This window comes from Scomber scombrus, chromosome 14, assembly GCF_963691925.1.
Source record: "Scomber scombrus chromosome 14, fScoSco1.1, whole genome shotgun sequence".
NCBI lineage: Eukaryota > Metazoa > Chordata > Actinopteri > Scombriformes > Scombridae > Scomber > Scomber scombrus.
In genome coordinates this window covers 23521206-23542779 of record NC_084983.1, presented here as the reverse complement: position 1 = coordinate 23542779, position 21574 = coordinate 23521206, and the positions used below count along the sequence as shown (strand labels likewise).

At 39.6% G+C, this 21574-nt stretch overlaps 1 protein-coding gene across 1 annotated transcript in view; it reads right to left on the bottom strand.

Moving 5' to 3' along the window:
* Window positions 1–1147: 1147 nt before the first annotated feature.
* septin8a (septin 8a) overlaps window positions 1148–21574 on the bottom strand; it is a 31611-nt gene continuing 11184 nt past the window's right edge. The window contains exons 4-10 of the mRNA XM_062432686.1: window positions 19440–19626; window positions 13802–13963; window positions 11774–11870; window positions 6207–6375; window positions 5878–6010; window positions 4893–5062; window positions 1148–2661 (exon numbers count right to left, since the gene is read on the bottom strand). Of these exons, the coding sequence (XP_062288670.1) occupies window positions 2658–2661; window positions 4893–5062; window positions 5878–6010; window positions 6207–6375; window positions 11774–11870; window positions 13802–13963; window positions 19440–19626 (922 nt within the window). The 3' untranslated portion in view covers window positions 1148–2657. The remainder of the gene's footprint in view (window positions 2662–4892; window positions 5063–5877; window positions 6011–6206; window positions 6376–11773; window positions 11871–13801; window positions 13964–19439; window positions 19627–21574) is intronic.

Below are 21574 nucleotides of genomic sequence, written 5' to 3'. Positions count from 1 at the left end.
CTTTAAAAAACATTTATACTTACATGATTTTAGTTGTAAAAGGACACGTTAGAGAAATTTAAACTTTCTTGCAAGAGTTGTTTAAGCTTGATACCACTCTTAGCTTATAGTCTGGACATTGAGAGAAGCAGCTTAGCTGACTCTTAAAACTAAAAACCGTATACCAACACCACTAAAGCTCACTAACTACAGTGATATTTCCTTGTTTAATCTGTACAAAAACCGAAGTGTAAAACTGACACATTGCTGAGACTCAAAACTGAACTTGAATTTTACCTTCAAATGTTGATTTCCAAAGGCCAAACGTTTTGAAAAAGTATCGCATAAAATGGTTTAAAAACATCATAGCATCTTATTTTGGTTTAGTCCAAATTTTGACTTAACTTACCATGTCAAAATGTGGTAATTTTGTTTCCTTTTCAGGCAGAAATGATCTTCAATAATCACCAGAGAGATAAAGTCCAGTATTTAATATCAAGACAGCAGTGTATTATTAAGCTGAGCTTACCTCCATACAGTAGTTTAAGTGAAATGACCATAAACCCTCTTACTTCAGACTACTACAGCATTATACCTCAAGCCTGTAAGAGGAGTTCAATCATGTTTTCTTATGTGTAGAACAGACTCATCACGACCATTATCACTCAGCTGTGCTAGCAGAGTATTTTGGTGTGCTGAAGGATGGAGAGAAAAGAGCTCTGAACAGATTGTGCTGTTGGGTAAGATCCAGACAGGCCTGCAGGTGGTGGACAGAATAATAATAGTGTTGGCTGAGTCCTCACAGTAAACAGACAACCTTCACTAACAGAGGATCTCAGTACTGTACCGTGGCTTACTCTGTATGTTTTCAATGAATCACACATCACTGAGTGCTTAAATAAACTGTACTGAAGCATAAATTATTTCTAAAAAGGGAAGTAACTAAATGTAAGGGTCATTAGACACAAAATATATCAAATGTGTTCTCATGACATGTTACACTGCTTCTTATTTCCTTGATCTTAATGAATAACTTATATTGACCATAAATGAGCACGAATTTTAAGATTACCTCGTCCTTGGTTGGAAAATGTTCATACTAGTAGTTTGAATGTTGAGATGCAGCCATTTGGTTTCTAAACATCCAACCACACACACACCCACACAGTTAGCTAACATAATCTCCCTATCACACACTTCCTCTTCAGACAAACTGTATGTTGAAAGCTAATAAATTTCACACAATCTTCTTCCTGTTCACTGTTTGGCAAACACGTCTTGTACACACCCAGCTGAGGTCAGCAGCATAGTGGGGAAAGCAGGGATGAATTATGTGGAGACTGGGCAAACATCACTCCGCTCGTCTCGAGTCCAGGATTGCTAAACAGGAAACGCTGCATCTCAAGCTGACAGCTGTTAGGGTTACGGTTGAGGCCGACAGCCTCTGTGTGTGTAAGTGGATAAGTCTCTTCACCTGCTTGTGTTTCACGTTCATCTCCCTCCCCTAGTTGAATATCGTCAAACAAATCAGAGCAGAGACACATCAAAGTCAGGAGAGGTGGGGGCTGGGTTGCATTTATTTCCAACGACAGACAGTAAATACAGCTGCTCTCTTTTCCATCTCTGAGTGTGAACTCTTCTACAGCGAAGCTGAGGATTTTCATGTTTTCCTGAATCCTATACGTGTGTGTGTGTGTGTATATACTGGCTTCATGTTCGTGTGTGTCCACTGTCACAACACGCACAACAAGGCGATCTCTCATGATTTACAATAAAGTTACCAATATATCACTTATGGACAATGTACACAGTCATATGTGCTTCTTACAATAATATCATATTCAAAAACTAGTACATTTTGCATATTAGGCTGGGTAAGCTCTAAAAATATTCACATACATTTATTGCGTTAATATGAACTAGCACCAGAATATTGCATAATTTTTTACTAAGATTTAAGACTAGGTTTTAGGCTGTCAGTACCTATGTATATGCAGTAATTTATACAGTATACAGGTACTCAGTTTTATTGATATTTAAAAGTATTATTTGGGCTTCTCTTGATTATAAAGTGGTTAACAGACACACCACACCTGGACCACAGTAAAATATTTCCAACTGCTCAAGTATTTGAAAAAACTTGAGCAGTTGAAATATCTGAAATAAACTGCACCCTCCTCTTTTGTTGAGCAGTTTCAAACAGTTTAATGTTGCCTGCGGTGCGTTACACTGTAGTACCAAAGGTGAATGTTCATCAGTGGGTTTGAACCTCTTGTTTCTGTGTGAATAGTTGATTGCATAACACAAAAAAAAGAACAACAGAAAATCTTTATAATCACAACACAGAAAAACATAATGCATATATATATATAAAAAATGTCCAAAGAAAAAACAAAACAAAAACAAACATAGAATGAAAGATCCTGAATAAATGAGATGGCCACTGTTGGCAAAGTGAACATTTTTCCTCATGATCTCTCACCATCTTTCACCCCTGTGGCTTCATCATCATCATCCTCAGTGTCTTTTGGTCCATGTGCACAATGCCAAGATGGAATGTCAGAACAAAACAAAAAACAAACAAACAAAAATAAAACAATAAACAGATGTTGTCGTTGCTATGGTGATGGAGGACAAATCCATGGTCGTGTGTGGGAGGGGTGTACAGCGCCCATAAATTAACTGAAAAACAATGATAAACAATAAACAAAATAAATTAAATGAACAAACAACTATTTGTGGAAGTAATAAATAACAAACATTTTAATTCTACAGTTGATAGACTAATAAAAAGTGTTGAAACTACATTCAACATGATGTAGTTGACCTGTCAGCAGGAATTAGCTCTACATTTACAACCTGTATCCTCAGAAATGCTTCGTTAAATCTGAAATAGAGAGTGTTTTACGACATGTGACTAAAAGGTCAGACTTGTGTTGAACCTCCTTCACTAAATCACAAAATGGAATATCAGATTCCTGCAGCAGCACCAACAGGCAGAGTGTGTGAGCAGCCACTAGATGGAGCCAGACGCCCTCACATTTCAAACCTCAGCGAGTATGAATGAGAATACATTAACTATAAGTCATGTACAGTTCACGCCACTGCAGACTCATCCAAAATCAGCTTAGCATACATTTTCAGATCATTTCCAACCTTCCAGGCAGCCATTAACTTCACTTATTCTCAGTACAGATTGAAAATTAACTTGTAAACACTTAAAACTGGCTTTACCATATAATATATAATTAGTCAAAATTACACATTAAGTTCTCCATTTTCAGAGCAGCTGCTTTTCTGAAAAGTCTTGAAAAAGTCTCAAAGTCTCCACACCAAACAGGGAAAACTATTTCTTTATGGATCTAGTTTTGTGCATTGATAAACTGTCATATTAAAACATGAAATGGTTTTCTCTAAATTGTTGCCAAAAAGTTGGAGCCACTCTATTGTTTAAAATATCCTTCTGTGCTACAGCATTAAGATTTCCTTAGTGGGAACTACGAGGCCTCGCCCAAACCAGTAAAGAAAAGGCCCAGACCAAAGGTATGCAAAGATATGTGGGTAGATGTATCTACAGATTTGACCCTGCAGTGTACGCTGTTGGTACAAACATCAAACACAGATGTGGTGAAATGAATGCGGAGAATCTGGTTTGTCCATTAATTAACCAGTTTAGGTTTGTCCAGATGTTACTCATATAGTTTGTCAAGAAAGTAGACATTATAACTGAATGATGCCTCCTGTACCTGCTCCCTGAAATGAGCAATGACTGCCTGTCTGGAAGTTAAAAAAATAAAGAAACTCCACCTTTTAAAATGGTCTGCAGTGCACTGAAATATGCATGATTTGTAGTTAACGAGCTATCACATGAACAGCCAAATCTGTACTCTAGTTAAACCTGTGTGACATCATCACTATACAGTATGCACTATCATTACACTCCCATTGAAAATCAGTTTGCCCTGTGTGAGCTGTACTTTGCATCACCTATTTAACAGCAAAGCTTTTGGTTGCCTCAGAGAGTGAGTTCACTGCCTCCTCCCTGAGTGTCCTGAATAATTAGAGCAAGGCAAAAGGAAAGAGTGAAAGGACAGGAAATGTTCAGCTTGGGCAGGACAAAGAGGGGAGGAAGTTTCCTTAGTACATGCCAGAACTTTATAATAGATGAAATGCTTGTGTATTGGAGATAGGCTGACAACAGCACAGACATCAACGTTCAATTAAAGGTTCATATATGTGACACTTTGTCACAGATCTTAGCAACCAAAAAACAAAAAAACAGGGTTAAAAAGCAAAAATACAAGAGAGGAGAGAGGTGAAGAAAGCAAATATCCAAAAGGAAATCATTTCAGGATTTAAAGCACAGCATAAAGACGACAGGATTAGGCTGTATTCAGTCCAAATCAGACGTTGCGGTGCAGCTCTGCAGGGTTGTGTGGAGGTGTGGGTGTGCCTAACACAATCAACAATCAGAAAATAACGTTTTATTCCTTTCATTCACTGGTTTTCTCACTACCACTGTTGGCTCTCTTCATTCACTCTCCAGTTTCTCTTCTGCTTTTCTCTCTCTCGAAGCCGTAAGCATAGCCTAACTTTACTTTTAACCTTATTAAACCAAAAGAAATGTCCTCCCCTCATGCTAGTAATGTCTGACCTCCCTCATGGCGGGTTTGTACAGCTCTGATCAGTCTGATTGGCGGATGTGATTGGCCACCACAGCGAGAAATCAGGTTTCATTTCTCCAAAAGTTGATTAGGACTCAACTTTCTGCAGCCTAAACCACAACGCCTGATTTGGTGTGAATTCAGCTCCAGTTAAAGGAAGAAGCCCTGTTGGAAAAAGCAGCTTCCTGCTATGGAAAGAAGAACGGGGCGTGTAAGTGAGTTTGTGATGGAAAGAAAGGGCTGGCTTACTTTTTCTTGTCCTTGTCTTTCTTGAGGGGCTGAGATAAGGAGAGTGTCTCGGCTGCCACCTTCTTCCTGTTGAAGGCGTTCATCTCCTCCTCAAGGTCTCTCCGCTTCTCCTCCACTTTCCTCTTCTCCTCCTGGTGCATCCGCTTCAGCTGCTCGAACTTGTCATGCAGCTGAGAGGGTTACAGACAGAAAATATAATGAAGCATTTATAGGTTTTAGAGATATTTCCCTCAGGCGTGGAAGAGAGTAAATATTTAACATTTAAAAGACACCCTCCAGACAAATGTTTAAGACCTATAAAAATACTCCTGCTTGAATAATAATTCAACATTTCTTAAATATACATCTACTCCTTCTCCTTCATTAAAAAAATCCTGAATATATGAATATGCAAATATAGTTTACTCCTGCTTGACACAAGATCTCAGAAGTCTCCTATTTCCCTAAAAAGTCTGTTTTAATGAGTAGGTTTGAATTTGTATAAGTTGTCTTTTAGTATCAAACTCTGCACATACATCATTCTGCACAGTGAAACATCAGAGTGAAAAAAGTACCCCTTTTTGAGTAGAGAGGGACTTTAAGACCTGTTAGATTGACCTATTACAATACACAGTATGTTTTAACAAGCATATTTCTATAGTCACATGGTAAAGTAATTGCACAAGGTATGTAAGGCATCCATAGCACCAGTCCTGTTGACACTTGCACAGTTAAGCTATCTATCACTGGTAAAAACTATATACTTTATACAAATATTTTGTGTGTATTATCATTCACCTGTACTGACACAGCACAGAATATGCAATGTCCTATGTTTTTATCACTGCTGTTGAGTACACACACACAGTTATTGTCTGCAGACCTGAGACAGCACAAGCTTATTTTTGTCCAGTGTCATCACACCATTTGTGGACATATCTGTGACTTTTTTTAAAATATCAAATATAGTGCATCTTTAACTGTAGCTCCACTCGCCGACACTGACCTCTCGCTCTTTTTCTTTCAGCTCTGCTTCTGTCTCTTTTACTTTGTTGACAAACATTTGTCGCATTTCTTCCTCTTTACGCTGCAGGTCCCCCAGGAACTCTTTCCTTTTGGCCTCATATGTCTCTTGAAGGCTGGACAGAAGAAAAGAAAAGGACAGGGGGGAGTGTGAAAACAGACAGAAATAGATTAGGTATTGTCTCTAAACAATAGAGACTTTCCCCGCTGTTGACACTTGAGTATTTATGCGGTATGGGATTTTGTGAAGAAAACCAGTATGTATTCACTCTGCGTGTACACAGTGCATGTGTGGTAACTGTCCGTCTCTACCTGAATGGCTGGCTGTCGGGATCTGTATCTTTGAAGCCCATCTCCTCCAGCTTACAGCGTCGGTACAGCTCGTAGTGGCGGGCATGGGTCTGCTCCCTCAGGTCCTCCATGTTGACCCTGATCAGCATCTCTCTGAGTTTTACGAAGTCGCAGTGACTCTCGTTCTCCACTAAAAGGAGAACATACACCAGAGTTAAGATGGCAGAGGCTTGTCAGGTTATTTCTGAAACAGCCCCCATTTTTGACTCAGAATCAAATTCTGCTTTGGTGCCAAAAAACTGTTTAATGAATCAGCACGTCAGAGCTACAAATGTGCAGTCATGTTTTGTTTTAAGTTCTGAGTCTTTACTTCTCTTTCATTCTGTGCCCGGCTGTCTTTCTCACTGCCTCTAACTTACTTTAACACCCCATCTGTCGCCTGGTTAACCCTCCCTCCCTCTTCATCTCTCTTTCTCTCTCAAAAGCAGGAAATCATACCACATCTCTAAAGGAATGTGAAGCAGTCTGCACACTGGATAAATCACATTTGGCATCGTCTGCAATTAAATGAAACCAAATCTATCACACTTTGCCAACGGACAGGAGTTGATGATTAATATTCTGCACTTTTCATGTTCATTTTTTGTTCTAGAGCGACTTAAACTACTTCACTTCAGTTTCATGTCTGAGTGATTCTTACAATTAAATGAATTCATGGTGAGGAAAGGGCAGGAAGTGTTTCCTGCCTGACAGACTGACAGCAGAGGGAGGAGGGGGGTGATTATGCCTTAGGCGTCATTTCCATTCTGTTGAAGCCTTTACTCATAGGTCACCTCATTTACTCCATTGAAACAATATGGCCTGCTCTGTGAATAAAAACATATTTATTTTTTCTGCTTCTTTAGAGAGCAAGTGACCAGAGTGTGGACTGTGAATAAATCTTTAAGAAAAGTAGTCTGGATAAAACAAGTGGCTAGTAATATTATAATAATGGTGCTAATAGTTAGACAGAATATATATATATATAATATTCTACTGCCTGTCTCATTCTGCACTTTTTTAAGGAAAAAAATAATCGCTCCTCCTTTTGAAATAAGTTTTTCCTACTTGACGATATTTTTCCTCCCATTTGCAGACTTGATAATATCCTCATAGTTTGTGTGGAAACTTGGAAAACTACTAATTATTTGATACGCTCAATCACCTCCAGTTTTTGAAGAAGGACACATAGGAGTGCTAAATTTTTTTGCACAGCAGTCAAAAGCTGGAGCACAACATGGAGCAGCTGTGGTTCAGAGCAGAACTTGATGCGTCGGCTGGCTGACCTTGGCAAAACTAGAAAAGGGTGACTCGTTAAAAAAGACGTGTTATCAGAGGAAAAAATAACTTTCCTCCTTTCAGGAAGTTAATGTGATCAACCTGTTAGTATAACTCAGGACGGCGCTATAAAGAGCTTCTCTGTTGTCTCAGATGTAGTATGTTTGGATAGATGGAGGGCACATGATCTTTAAGAGGGTGGAACGTATAGCATGAACCCCAGGGTGGCAGTGGCAGTAGGAATGGGATGTACGTTATGTTTAATCTATATCACCCTGTGAGCTCTCTGCAGGTAAAGATGCCAATAATTACATTGAAGAAGCCCAATTAGCACAGCATTCAGCTTCTCCTCAGAAGTGCTTGGCAATCATCCTGCAGTGAAGCACAGTGTGGCATCAAAAAAGGAAACAAAACAAATTCAAAGTGTCTAAAGAACAAACATACCAGCCAAAAAGTAAGATTATCCTTAGTTTTAAAAAGCAAAATGCTACAGAATTAATATTTAGCCACAAGTCTGAAGGTTGAAGTGTATTATTAACATCTATCATTGTAGGTTCATTGCCCTTGTCAGTCGCCCCTGTCTACTTCATGCTTCAAATAATCATGGTGATGCATCTATATGAATCACTCATTCTTATTTTTACACAAATTTGCTGGTTAACCACATCATTAGTGGAGAATAAAAGGAGCTAAAAAAAGACATGAGGCAGCATCCAGGCTACTGAGACTGGCTGTTCATTTGGCATCTAATAGTCTCTCTGTACTGGCCCCCTGCTGAGGGTTGAATGAGGTCCAACACAGTGAATGACTGCAGCACTGAGCTCTGCTGATACACCCAGTGAGACACACCAACGTAAGAACAGAGACGTGAAAATAAAGAGGAACAGAGACATGGCGTCACATAAATCAGCAGTTATCAAAAATATATAAAAATAGACAAACGTACTAAATGAAATTATATGAAAACACTCTGCAGACAAACTGCCCCTTTCATTTAACTGAACATAAAAGTTATCCACATGTCCCAGGCAGAGTGTCAGACAAACAAACCAAAAAAGATAGTGACCACACTAAAGCTAAAGCTACATGGTAAACAATGTTTTATGACATATGACAAAGTCTGCCTGTTTTCTGTTATTAGCAAAACTTTACAGAACAAATATTAAAACACTGTGTCGTTCAGTTTCCACAACAGCACACTTCTTTTATTATTAAGATATGTAATATTTGAATCATTGCACTATTTTTGTGCATTCAGAACTTCAGAGCACAAATTTGTTCTTTCATAAGAGTCAACTAAACTCTCTTTCCTCAAGAACCGATACAGCCATATCTGTCTTCTAAGAAAAGGTATATATGTATCAGTGTGCATCTGAAACTAGCAGGGGTGCTTAAAATAACTGGATCAAATGATAACATAAAGCTAGAGGGGACACAAAGATGATTTCATTATCCTGATTCTAACACGCAAGCTGACCACTAAGCTAAGCGATACCGAATATCATTCAGCAGCTTTCAGTCTAAATTATTTCAAATAAATCCAAATGAAAGACTAACAAAACTAATTGAAGTTTATGGTTTACATGTGAAGAATTGTGTTTCTGTTATGGGATTTTACATGCATTTGCAATATTGTGACAACTGGGAATCAAACACAAAGTAATTGATAAATAAAATCCATGTTAAAATACAAACATTTATAGAGTATGTGTGTTCAAGTGAACAAACACAAAGCAGCTTGAGGAGAAGAAATAAAAGAGGGCTGCTATATGCCAGAAATGTCTGGAGTTCAGAGGTAACAGAGCATCCAGATCCTGATGGAATACACACACACACACACACACACACACACACACACACACACACACACACACACACACACACACACACACACACACACACACACACACACACACACACACACACACACACACACACACACACACACACACACACACACACACACACACACACACACACACACACACACACTTTGTCAGCTGACAGGCCTTCCTCTGTCTTCCCTCAACTCAATGGAAATTTCCCATGGCTCTTTGAGAGGTTACCATAACCCATCTATATGACATCTGGCATATACAAATTGTTTCCATTAACACACAACCTCCTTTCAGTTGGCCCGAATGTCGTAAAAACACAGAGACGTCTGTCCTCGGATACTGTAACAAAGTGTGGTGCATGAATGGTGAGCCATCAGTTTGCATGAAGGCCTGAGTACATGCTAAGTGTTCCTCTTGTACTACATCCAATCAGTCCAGACTTGTATCTACAGATGCCCATGGAAACACAGCTGCATCATCCAACTGATATTGTTACTTAAAGCCTCATTGATGTAATATGACAAAAACTAAACTCTTACTAAATAGACCTGATTTTGTGACAACTATTATGCTACCATAAATCTTCCCATTTCTTTAACCCTTAATACAGTTGTATTCTTAACAGTGTTTCATTTTAACATCTACAATTAATTAGTTGAAACTAAGGAATGACAAAATGAGGGACGCTTCTTTTGTTTCTTTTGTGATTGAGACAAACCCGAAAGAAAAGAGCTTAAAACAAACCCTGTGTGACTTTTTTGCAGATAGCACTATTCTGTCTGTTACTGAACTGGACTTAGGCTTCATGATGACTAATGAAGTCCAAAGGAATCCGTCACCCAGGAGACAAACAGCAGCATTTATAAATAACCATGAAGTGTCCTCTGAGGGTTGGGGAATGGGAGTGGTCAGCGGATAATGGAGAGAGGGAGGAAAGGAGGATAGGATGAGGACACAAGAGCAGTAAACCGAAGGGAGAAAATGAGAGAGATGGAGGGAGGAGGCAAGGAAGAAAGGAAGGAAAGAAGGAGGGAAAGAAGGAGGGATAGAGGGAGGGAGTGAGACACAGAGAGCTTCCCTGAAAAGATACTGTAACTCCCAAGTGAGCAGTAATATGCTCACAGCACATCTCTTTGTGACGTTATTAAATTAAACTGTTTACTCTCATTGACAAGCACAGAGGAATGATTTGTGGGAAACAAACATGTCTGACACACGAGGTGACGTCTCTGTGGGCAAAGCACACACACACACGCACACACACACACGCACACACACACACACACACACACACACACACACACACAATAAGGCAGAGAAACACACATTACATGCACACAAAGATAGACATCTTAAACCATACATGTCCACATACAGGCAATTTTCCAAAACAATCTCGACCCACTCATCTCTACCCACTCGCCCTTCATTTTGCGCTGTCACTCACAGCTGTGAGGGGCACTCCACATCAAGAGGGAGGGTATAAATAAAGAGGCAAACTCGCTACTCTCTTTCATCTTGCAGTATTCAAATTGAAAGATGCCTTCTGGCCCAGCTGTTAATTAAGATGTTATTCTTTACAATAAATGCAAAACATCCTCAAAACAACAAATATATCCTATAAAATATACCAAACACTGTTTTAAAAAAAAAAACAGTGTAATGAACATTTGAAGCAAAGAAGCAAAGTGGAAAGGTAGAAGTACATTTCAACATATCCTCCATTGTGCAGCACGTCCATGTTGGGTTAACCAGTGTTTGGGAAATCTTTACCGGTACAGACTTGCTGTTAGAAGGTTTGATTGTCACTTCCACTCACCACCACCTTGTTGAGCACGAACATAATATAGTGAAACCTACACATGAATGCACAAATTGAACTGGAGTGGACCAGACCAGAATGAGATTCCCCAAATGTGACCATACATTATATTTCATACAATGTTTATGTTGTAAAGTTGTGACATTAATTGAGAAGCTCTTTTCTCACATTTCTACACTCCACCTTATTTACCTATTCATACACCTGCACCCATAACCTAGCAACCTAACACCGGCCACCAGCCAATAGTCTATATAAAAACTAACCTGCATCATCACCTATACAGGCCAAAAATTTACAACTATTCAGGGCAAGAGAGGACATGACTGTAACCAAGCAGAGCTCAGTCAAATTCTCAGCCGTTAGTGGTAATTGAGTAATAATTAACTGGCACTTGTTCAATTTAATGGCACTCCTTCTCTGTGTGTGATATAAAACATAAGATTTTGTTTCTAGTTGTCCAATGAACTTTCGATAAATGTTAATAATACATTTCAGCCTTGTGCCTTTAAATTCTGACCAATTTCAGACCAATTCTGTGGCATTCTGGGAAAAAGCTGAACACACTCTCCGCACACACCCTGATCAACTTGCTTATGAAAAGTTCTCACCTTGCACGACACCCCAGGGGTACTGTCTGGCCCTCACTGTTTTGTTGCCCACTTTGACCTCTTCCACGCTCCCAACCACAGCAAAAGGCAGATGGGCCTGCACAGGAACAAAAGTCAGAGAGTCAGAAAGGTCAAAGAGTCACAGATGTAACTGGAGCGGCTGATTCCTGGCTCCCGCTGGCTTGTGGATTATACTTTCTTAAAGATTTTTTTTTCATACATATTAGGCCCCCTTTACACTTTGCATTAAAATGTGTTTTGGGTGATCTGATTACAATCTGTGCTTGACCACATGAAAGTACAGGAGGTGGAAGTACAGGAGGAAGTTCTGGAGGTGATCAGGGGTGTATTGTGCTCACATTGAAGAGAAGAGTACATGCAAGGAAAATGGGAGGGGGCAGGGTAACTTGTCCCTTTTTTTAATTAACGGATTGCAGTGCTGGGTGATCGACCCACGTTTTGCCCAGGTGAAGAAAGGAGGAGGAGGATGTGACATTTGGTTGTTTGAGCAGGACAAAGTGATCGGATCTCAATCGGATCTCAATGTGGACACCGGAGACACATGTTAATACCAGATGTAAATGTAATAAACATCTGAATATGAGACGCATTTTAATACAAGATGTAAAGGGACCAATATTCACAGCACAGCAACTGTTTCACATGTTATAAATCACTACACATGTTCAATAAACCAACAAAAAGGTTGAAAAAAAACGTAATTAAAACCTTTGTCACTGTGACTGTCATCTCTCTTATCTTTCAGAACCAGACCACACCAGAGGGAAAGTGTGTACTTGTTAACATACGAGCTGCAGAGCTCTGTTTTAAGTTCAACATGTGGCTTGGTTGAGGTTGAGAGGCCTACTTTGTTGACGTGATTAAACACACACACACTCTCTTATTGCTCTCAGAGCTACTACGCCTCGTTAGAATCCACAGTGAGGCATCATTGGGAAAACATGCCCGACATGCAACCTCAAAAATTAGGTGGCGGGTTGAAGCCAGCTGGCTGGTTGCAGCGCAGAGGAACGAGTTGGTGAGTGTGGGCACTGATGTAACCAACTAGGAATAGATGGGGGATACTGTACAAAGACTGTGCCTGGAAGAACCAAATGCAGGCTTATTCATCCATGTGTGAAACTACTGTTTTTGCATTTGTACATGTGTGGGTGTGTGTTTGAGCACAGCGTGATTAAACCTCATCCCCATTATGAAATCTAAACTAAAAAAAGCTTCCGGTAATATTCTGAAGAAAATGTCTTTGTGCTTGCAGGTCATTAGCTTATGGTGCTGCATATTATTTCTTTTCAGTATCTTTAATAAGCAGGTTTATTTTGACAATGAAAATGTGCAAATGATCATACAGTATGAGGTCAGTTGGGAGGAAGCATGCACTGCCAGTAAGTTCATAAATTCTTTCTATTATGGAAAGAATGGAGGACTGGGGAGTTGGTGCGACTGAGTTTGTGGTCACAGTTTTCTTTGTTACATTATATATAATGTTTGCATACACTGTATGTCCAAGCACATGTGCGGGGTCAGCTAGTATAAGCAAATATTTTTTGTGTTTTCCCCCTGTATAGAGTCAGCGATCTGTGGCTAGATAAGAGAAACCTAACTTTTCAAGGCATGTGTTAAAAGCAAATAAAATGGTGTCAACATATGCTGCCATTACCAGATGTGTAACACATGTGGTGCTAAAACACAATGTTCCTATGTCAGGAGGCATCTAGATATATTTTTAAATCTGAAAATTGTGAGTGTTGCAGGCCTATAAAAGCAATTTTTTTCACAAAAGTGTGTATGTGTGTAAAAAAGGGAAGAACATCTGGCGTTATTTTGCAACATGTCTTTACTGCCATGGGGACAAGCAACAAGTTTGAGCCTATGTTACAGTCTACATCAAACACATACAGTGCGGAAAGATAAGGAGAAGTAAAAAGACAGACATTCTCACAGATGAACCCTCTTTAAAGAGTACATGAGAAAATGTGAGTTTGTTGGAGTGTTCACAACATTACTTACATTCATGGAGGCGTTGATCTCGCTGACTGCTTCGTCGTCTGTTGGGAACTGATATATCTGGACACCGTTGCTCACCAGCTCACTCATAATCTTTATTTTGAACTTATGGAGCTCACTCTTGGAGATTGTGTCCGCTTTGGCAATGATGGGAATTATGTTGACCTAAGGGAAAAAATGACAGACAGAAGAGGGTTATAGTTTTAAATGTGTAGAGCATTATGCTGTCATTGTTGTTGTGGTTTGAGCCTCACAAGACCCACACCGTGAAAATGTATGCACTCCTGTTTAGAAAGCTGCTTTGTGTAAGAGTGTACACATGGAAATTTTATGTAATGGTTTGTTTTAGCCTGGTCTGACATGAAACTTCACGCATGATGATCATTGCTGGCAGGAAAAAAGCTTACCTGTTGATCTCACTATGATGAGAGAACACAAACAGGGTATCAACCAAATGTTCTCACCGAATTACAGACTAGACTAATTATCTTCCCTTAGTCATCGGGTCGTAAACAAACACGTGAAAAAGCTAATAAAAGCAAAATACAGTAAAGTAAAGTACAATGCTAAAAATAGCTGAGGAATAGGGATGGGAAGATTCACCAATTCATTATCGGTGCACTGGCATGAATGTTCACGATGCAATTGACCTGATTACAAAAAGTGTGCACCAGATACAGTTTTAGATGAACTCTCAATGCATCGTTTCTAACATCTTTTGCATCTGTAAAATCTGATTTATTTTATATATAATTATTAATGTGACCAATAATTTTATATTTAGATTGATTCCTCCTCTCTGAACTGTTTCTAAAGCATGCTAGCAATGCTACAGCTAAGTCATGCGCTGCCAAAATGCTCTGGGTGGAACTCGGGCTCTAAATGTATTGTTCTGCACATCACGGTAAGAGGATTATTAAACTATTTTGACAGTTATTGTTTGGGTCTTGAAGCATATGCACATAAACAGGAGGCAGAGAACACTACCTGAAATAGCCTTTTTGTGAAAGATCAATGTTTTTTTTTTACAGGTCCAAAAGAAACAGCTTAAACGAGATGTTTACTGAGTTGCAGTACTAGAGAAATAATCACATTGAGTTGCATTGTGTTTATACAGGCCAAAAATGACCTCATCACGTTTCGGGGTGAATCATATATCATATCACATTGGTAGCTGCTTCATATGTATCTTTAATGTATCGAATCGTTAGCAATGCATTGAGTGGTGAATGAGCTCAGTCAGAACTCCGACAGATACATAAAACAAACAGCGATTATGAAAACAAACCACGCTCCGTCTCCAATCAGCAGCAGATGCGCAGAAATAAACACAGAGTTTGTCTGCATTCCTCTGCACGGCTGCATTACCCAAATCACTAACCGGGAGGACGATGAAGATTCCCACAGATTTACTCATCAATTCCACAGTGTGCCTCTGAGCAAGAGCCAGAGCTTGTTAGGAGTCAAATTACAGGCTCATCATACTTTACTGGATCATTAATTTGCAGTGGGGCAGACAGTATCATGTTTAACCCTTATTTAACAAACTGAGTTCACTAATTGCTACCCAGTGCTGACGAATGCCTTGTATGGAGCAGATGGGAGTTGAGTGTCTTGACATGGTAAGGCAGGAGGGGGGAAGTCATATTTGTTCATTTCCCACATCCGGGTATTCCCAGCTGGGCAAATAGTATTTCCAAATAGTTGTTTATTCTGTGAAAGTAGGAGCACCAGATGGGCAGCTTAAACTACATCAGAGCAATTCACATGTAAGATAGTCAATAAATCTCCCCAAAATAAAACAGATTTTCAAATAGCCTGTTTTTCTTTCAAGCATTAAACCTAGATCATCTGGTCCAAAAACAAACCAAATATAGATATTGAAAATACTTTATCACCCTAGTAACAACAATTATGCCTCATAGAACAATTTTAAAGTTTATTAGTAGGAATGATCAATCTTCTACATCCTAATATTAGATAATTAGCTTGTAATAGTTTCCTCCCATTCAATAAAAGACCAAACATTTGAAACAAAGGAGACCTCTATCAGACTCTTATCTCTATTCCTGCCTCTATCCAGCACACTCTGCAGGGCCTTCAACCATCCTCTGCAGGGAGGGAGGGGAGAGAGTCGTACCACATTTACAAGAAAAACACCATTGTCTGGCCTTGACAGCGAAATGTACACACTGAAGGAAAATCTGTTTCTGGTCTGCTTCCCTAGTTTTTCCTGTCTATGTCCTATCTGCCAGACAGGGCAGTCATGTTCATTTATCTCTGGTTTCCAGATAAAAGTTAATAGCCCCCCCCCCCTCTTCACATGAATTTAACTCAGCACAAAAAGCAAAATGTGAACGTAGTCCATTACTTTACTCTAATAAAGCAGGAACCCGCGATGAAATGTCTCCCATTGCAAAGATATTTGTGAGTGGTGGTAACTCAAACATAAAGAGAATTATCACTTGTATAACTTATTTTAGTGCTGAAATAATTAGTTGATTAATTAATCTTTAGAAATGAATCCTAATCAATTCATCTGAGTTATTTATTTATCCAGAAAAAAAGCCAAACAAACACTAGTTCAATTCGCTCATTTTCTCAGTTTTATATCATTATTAATTGAAACTGTTTGATTTTTGTGGTGAAGTGTGGGTTGAGCAAAACAATAATTTGAAGCTGCCACTTTTTTCAATATTTCACATTTTACAGACTAAACATTAAATCATTTATTTCAGTAATAACCTGTAATTTAATCAACATTGAAAAAATGATCAGTTGAAGCCCTCATTTATTTATGACTTCATTGGGCTCTTGTCTAAGCTTACAGAAGCAACACAAGCACTTCCTGTAGTCAACATGTAAGCATCTAGAGCTCAGACATCACAGAGATAAATCTACTTAATGTGTAGATGGTAGCTGCTGCAACTACGCTATGTAAAATGTGACCACTGCATAAACAAGGCCATTAAGCCTGTAAAACAAAACAGTGTCACATCCACACTGTGGTCACTCATCACTGGCTTGCTTTCAAATGAAACAGTGCTCGTATTTCACATGGTGGAAAGATGTCTGGGACGGAGCCTCTGAGGTCAGAATGTTGGTGACCGTGGCCACCCACTCACTCGAAAACAGAGTGGTTCCATCTATTGTTGCGCTCACCGTATTGTAAATCACTCTGTACAAAAGGGGCTGCCAACATTGTTGTTATATTATACCTTCAACACTTTCTGGCGCAGTGAAACTAAAAGAGGCCTGTGAAAATGTCCCCGACGGTCACAAGAAAGAGTTTCGTTCATATGAATAAAAAGTGAGATTTAATTATAGTAAGCTGCTTTTCCTCCTATTAGAGACGGGTATAGCACCTAACAAATACATGTAGCGCACGTTAACTGCTTCGCTGTGGATCATGTACTGTGAGAGAGGTATTGTATTTAGCTCAGGTAAGCTACCATATCTTCTTCAAAGCAGGGAGTGCAGAGAGTTGGCTGTGTGTGCTGTGGTGGTTTGCATGTTATCAGGAGACAGTTGGCAAACACAGGGTGCCAGGTTTTGATCGCTCTGTTGGCTGGTAAAGATAGCACAGAGGCTCAGTGGTCAGTGCTGTCGCCTCACAGCAAGAGAAGTCCAGAATTTGGATCTCAGCCCTTTCTGTGGTTTGTGAAACAGCAGAAGTTTGGTCACAGACACACAGATGGTCCTTGGGCAAAATTTGGGTATTCTAAGTAGTAAGGATGGGTTAAAAATGACGTAAAACAATTGAAACGGTTTGAAAACAATTGAAAACTTCCCCTTTCTATCTTTACACATCGGATGCAACACTTGCCTGTAAATCCCTTTTAGACTGGGTGCAATATTTGTGTGCTTCACCCTTTAGAGCCAGATGCGACGTGAGCATGTTTAAGATGATGTCATCCTTCTGTGAAATGTATTATGGGATGCATTTGTTTGTTTGTTTGTTTCAGCGCTCTGAGCCCATCTGAACCTCAGGTTTTAGGAGGTTGGGTTACTTGAAATCAACACTTGAGTGGATTTAGGTGTGCCTGTCAAAACTTGTTGGGGCTCAAAATTATTTTTTTGAGGCCCTAATAAAACTATTAACTGTCCCTTAAGAGCGACAATTGGTTGAGGGATCCAATCATTGTTCTGAATAGTACCAGGAGACATTTGGCAGAGATTTGCAGCCATGCATTGATAGTTGGCTGAAGTAAGACAGCAGGTTCTGGTCACAAGCTGACCATCTGGTTTGTTCTGGATTTATTATCGCTGCATCGCCAGACACCTGCACACACAGGAATAAATCTTCCATGTAGTCACTTCTACAATAATGTCGTCAGTGGTTATATCCATAAACTGAACTACTGGGTAGGCTGTAAACAAAACCGCTGGGGGTCATAGCTGTAAATCAATATGGCTGATGCCACAAAACTCTATCAGTAAACCTTACGATGTCTTTTGCTTTTCACACTGGACAGTTTTCAAAAACATTTCATCAATATGTTATCAAGCAGAAAGAAAACCTTTACGGTAGCAGTCAAAAGTTTGGACACACCTTCTCATTCCCCTTGAATAAGAAAGTGTTTCCAAACCTTTGACTGGTACTGTATATCAACAGTTCTACAGAAAATCTTTGTTGATTATGAGAGTTGATACATTTCTTTAGATTACACAAAAGAGGATCTTGTAGTTTGAGGACATAGCAGTAGCCAAAATAGCTAAAGAGCCGGCTAAAGAAGGAAAACCTATGCAATGAACACTTGTCACCAAATAAAGTATGAATAATAAAACAATAACAAATAAATCAGGGTTCCAGGGCTCTGACTCTCCTTCCTCACTAACTCCCACACTAACTGCCCCTCCCCCCCACACATTTCTTTCCGAGTGCTGTTGTGATTAGATTTTTTCCACCAGTGGTCTAATTAAGGCCAAGCCAGTGATTGTGTCTCCAGCGAGCTGCATTCATTGGATGTATGGCAAAACACTGATCCACTGACCAGTAATCTGTGCTGTAATACTCGCACAAGAGCATCGAAACAGCCACAGATCAATGGGGTTCTGAATGTGATTATTGACTGTTGTGTGTTGACCTGTAAACTGAATATATGTCAAACCACAGCTCAGAATGTGTAAGATGAATGTGATGAGGATGCATTTTTACATTATTTTGTTTATTACATCACTGTAATAGAAGAAATATGTGGGCTTTTAAGTGTGACACTGCTGATATATGGCAGATCCCCCCCCAAAATCTGAGCTGCAGAAAGTCTAAATCCTTTTTCCACAGAAACAGCCAAATAAGTTCAATACGAAAGAATGCCATGTGAACTTCTCCTGAAATCCTGCATGTTGAAATGGAAGCTTTCAGGTTTGTTTCTTATAGCTTTTTTCTTTCAGGGCACAGAGAGTCCACGCTCTGGCAAAAAGATCAGGGATCTCCACGTTTCAGTGAAATGCACACCGGTCACAGTGAAAGGGAGGCAGGATTTCAGCAACACTGATACTTACTTACAGACAATGGGAAAGGGCCGGGAGAGTGTGTGTGTGTGTGTGTGTGTGTGTGTGTGTGTGTGTGTGTGTGTGTGTGTGTGTGTGTGTGTGTGTGTGTGTGTGTGTGTGTGTGTGTGTGTGTGTGTGTGTGTACCTTGCTGTCCAGTTTTTTCATAGTGACGAGGTCCAGAGACTTGAGCGAATGTCCTGTCGGGGCGATGAAATAAAGGCAGATGTGGATCCTGGTGTCGTGGTAATTAAACAGCGAGCGTTTGATCTTCAACTCCTCCTGTAGATAGTTTTCAAACTGGGTGTCGATGTAGTCGACGATGGGCTTGTAACTGTGGAGAGAAAGAGATATTGTAAAGATTTATGTCTGTGGGTAAGAGCAAAAATGTTTGTCTTCTTATTCATACAATGAATACAAAAGGAAATATGGACTTGTCACTGGGGAAATGAACCGAGACAGTTATGTTTTCAATAACTGTGCGATCTGATTTGATGCCAAGATCTCAGCTTAGAGCTGTATGAGCATAGTGCTGCATGAAATCTGTGTTCAGCTTGTGGGAGTTTGGTTGAAACAGAACACGATGGCTGCAAAACATCCTGTCCTCTCTCACAGTGCTGTAATGGCCTTTGTAGCCTTCAGTATCACCAATAAAAAATCTGTCAAAATTAGGAATGTGTGAGTTGAAAACATCAATGTTTGGTAGTATTTACTCATGAGTGCATATGTGCAGCTACAGAAGCAAGACTACAGAGGTACGTCAAATTTAACACAATTATGGATTAATAGGAATTTGTCAAAAGCAATGTCCACGTGTCTTGGATATCCACAACAGCGTGTATGAGCTGCATTTCTAGAGGAGAAAAACTCTGACATTGTCTGATACTCAAGGATAAAAACTGATTAATTTTTTAGACAACAAAACCGTCTATGCTGGAGCAGATCTGCCTAACTCGCTGTAACTTTTTGTAATCTATTATAATTCACCTTACAAAGAAATGAGCAGACAGCTGCACTGAAAAAATAGTATACATCATTTTAAATTAGATTACTATAGTAAATAATCCTCACATGGCGTTAACAAATTGCTACTTCCTATATTTCATGTCAATTTTTTGATGTTACAATGCACTGTAACATACATGAACTGGCTATGAGTCAACAAAACACACAAGCTATTCTTAATGACTGTCAACCCCCAAACAGTCACCAGTCTGATTATGGTGGATCATGAGAAAGTTTTGAGATGTTTTCGGCCACATTTACACCAAGTTTGTTTGGGGGGCGGATGTTTACGGCATTGACTTGCTAAATTAAGACAATTAGAGGACAGCCACATACTTAACAGTGTCATAGCTGCCTGAAATTACTTTTTCGAGTGGAAAGCTGGTGGTTTATTCGTTGCTATCTATAAAAGTCTTGCAGTTGTAGTATAGTTCATAATTCCACCAGATTTGCATCCAAATTACGCCACAAAAAAGAACACAGACTTTGCTGTAGTTCCCAAACAAACATGTGCACTGCTTATGCTGTGTTGCCATATTTGGAAACTCCACAAACCTCCTGAGCCTCACTGGTTCCAGCTGGTGTCACTCCTGCTTGCACATTTCCTCCAGTTCTCACTCAAGGACCCATGAGCAAAAGTGCTTAAAAATGATTGTGGATTGAGCAACATCAAACATCTGATACACCTCGTTACATCACATCAGTCACAGGGATCCCCAGTGCTTCAAGTGACTGAAATGCCACCTACAAGATTGGGTCAAGAAGTGTCTGCTACAGTAACATCACCAGTCAATCTCGCAGTATTTGAAATCTATCACTTAAATTAACAGATAAGATAAAACTTGGAGCTTTTGTGAAAATCTCAACACAGACTCTTCCCAAATTCTATTTCACAACTCAGAGTGAGACATAAGAATCTATTCTGCATACTCCACTAACACCGTGTTTACAGTCATCTGTCCTCTCCCTTCACATCTATCTTCAATCTTCTCTCTGGAATGCACCGACTCTGACCTTTTGGAGCTCTCTCAGTGTGCATTTGCAGTTCGCTGCAGGGTTTTTCCTTCAGCATGTTGGTTTATATGGCCTTCAGAGAAAGCTCCTATCAAAGGGCGTGAGAGTGCTGCTTGCTGGCTAGGTCACAACATGAACACTCCATACCACAGCTGAATGTTTAAAAAAAATTATTAAATAAAAAAAATCCACTGTTTCCTCTTTATTACTGTCCCACCTCATCCTATTTCCATCCTACTGAGAAAAGAAAAATGTGCATGAAT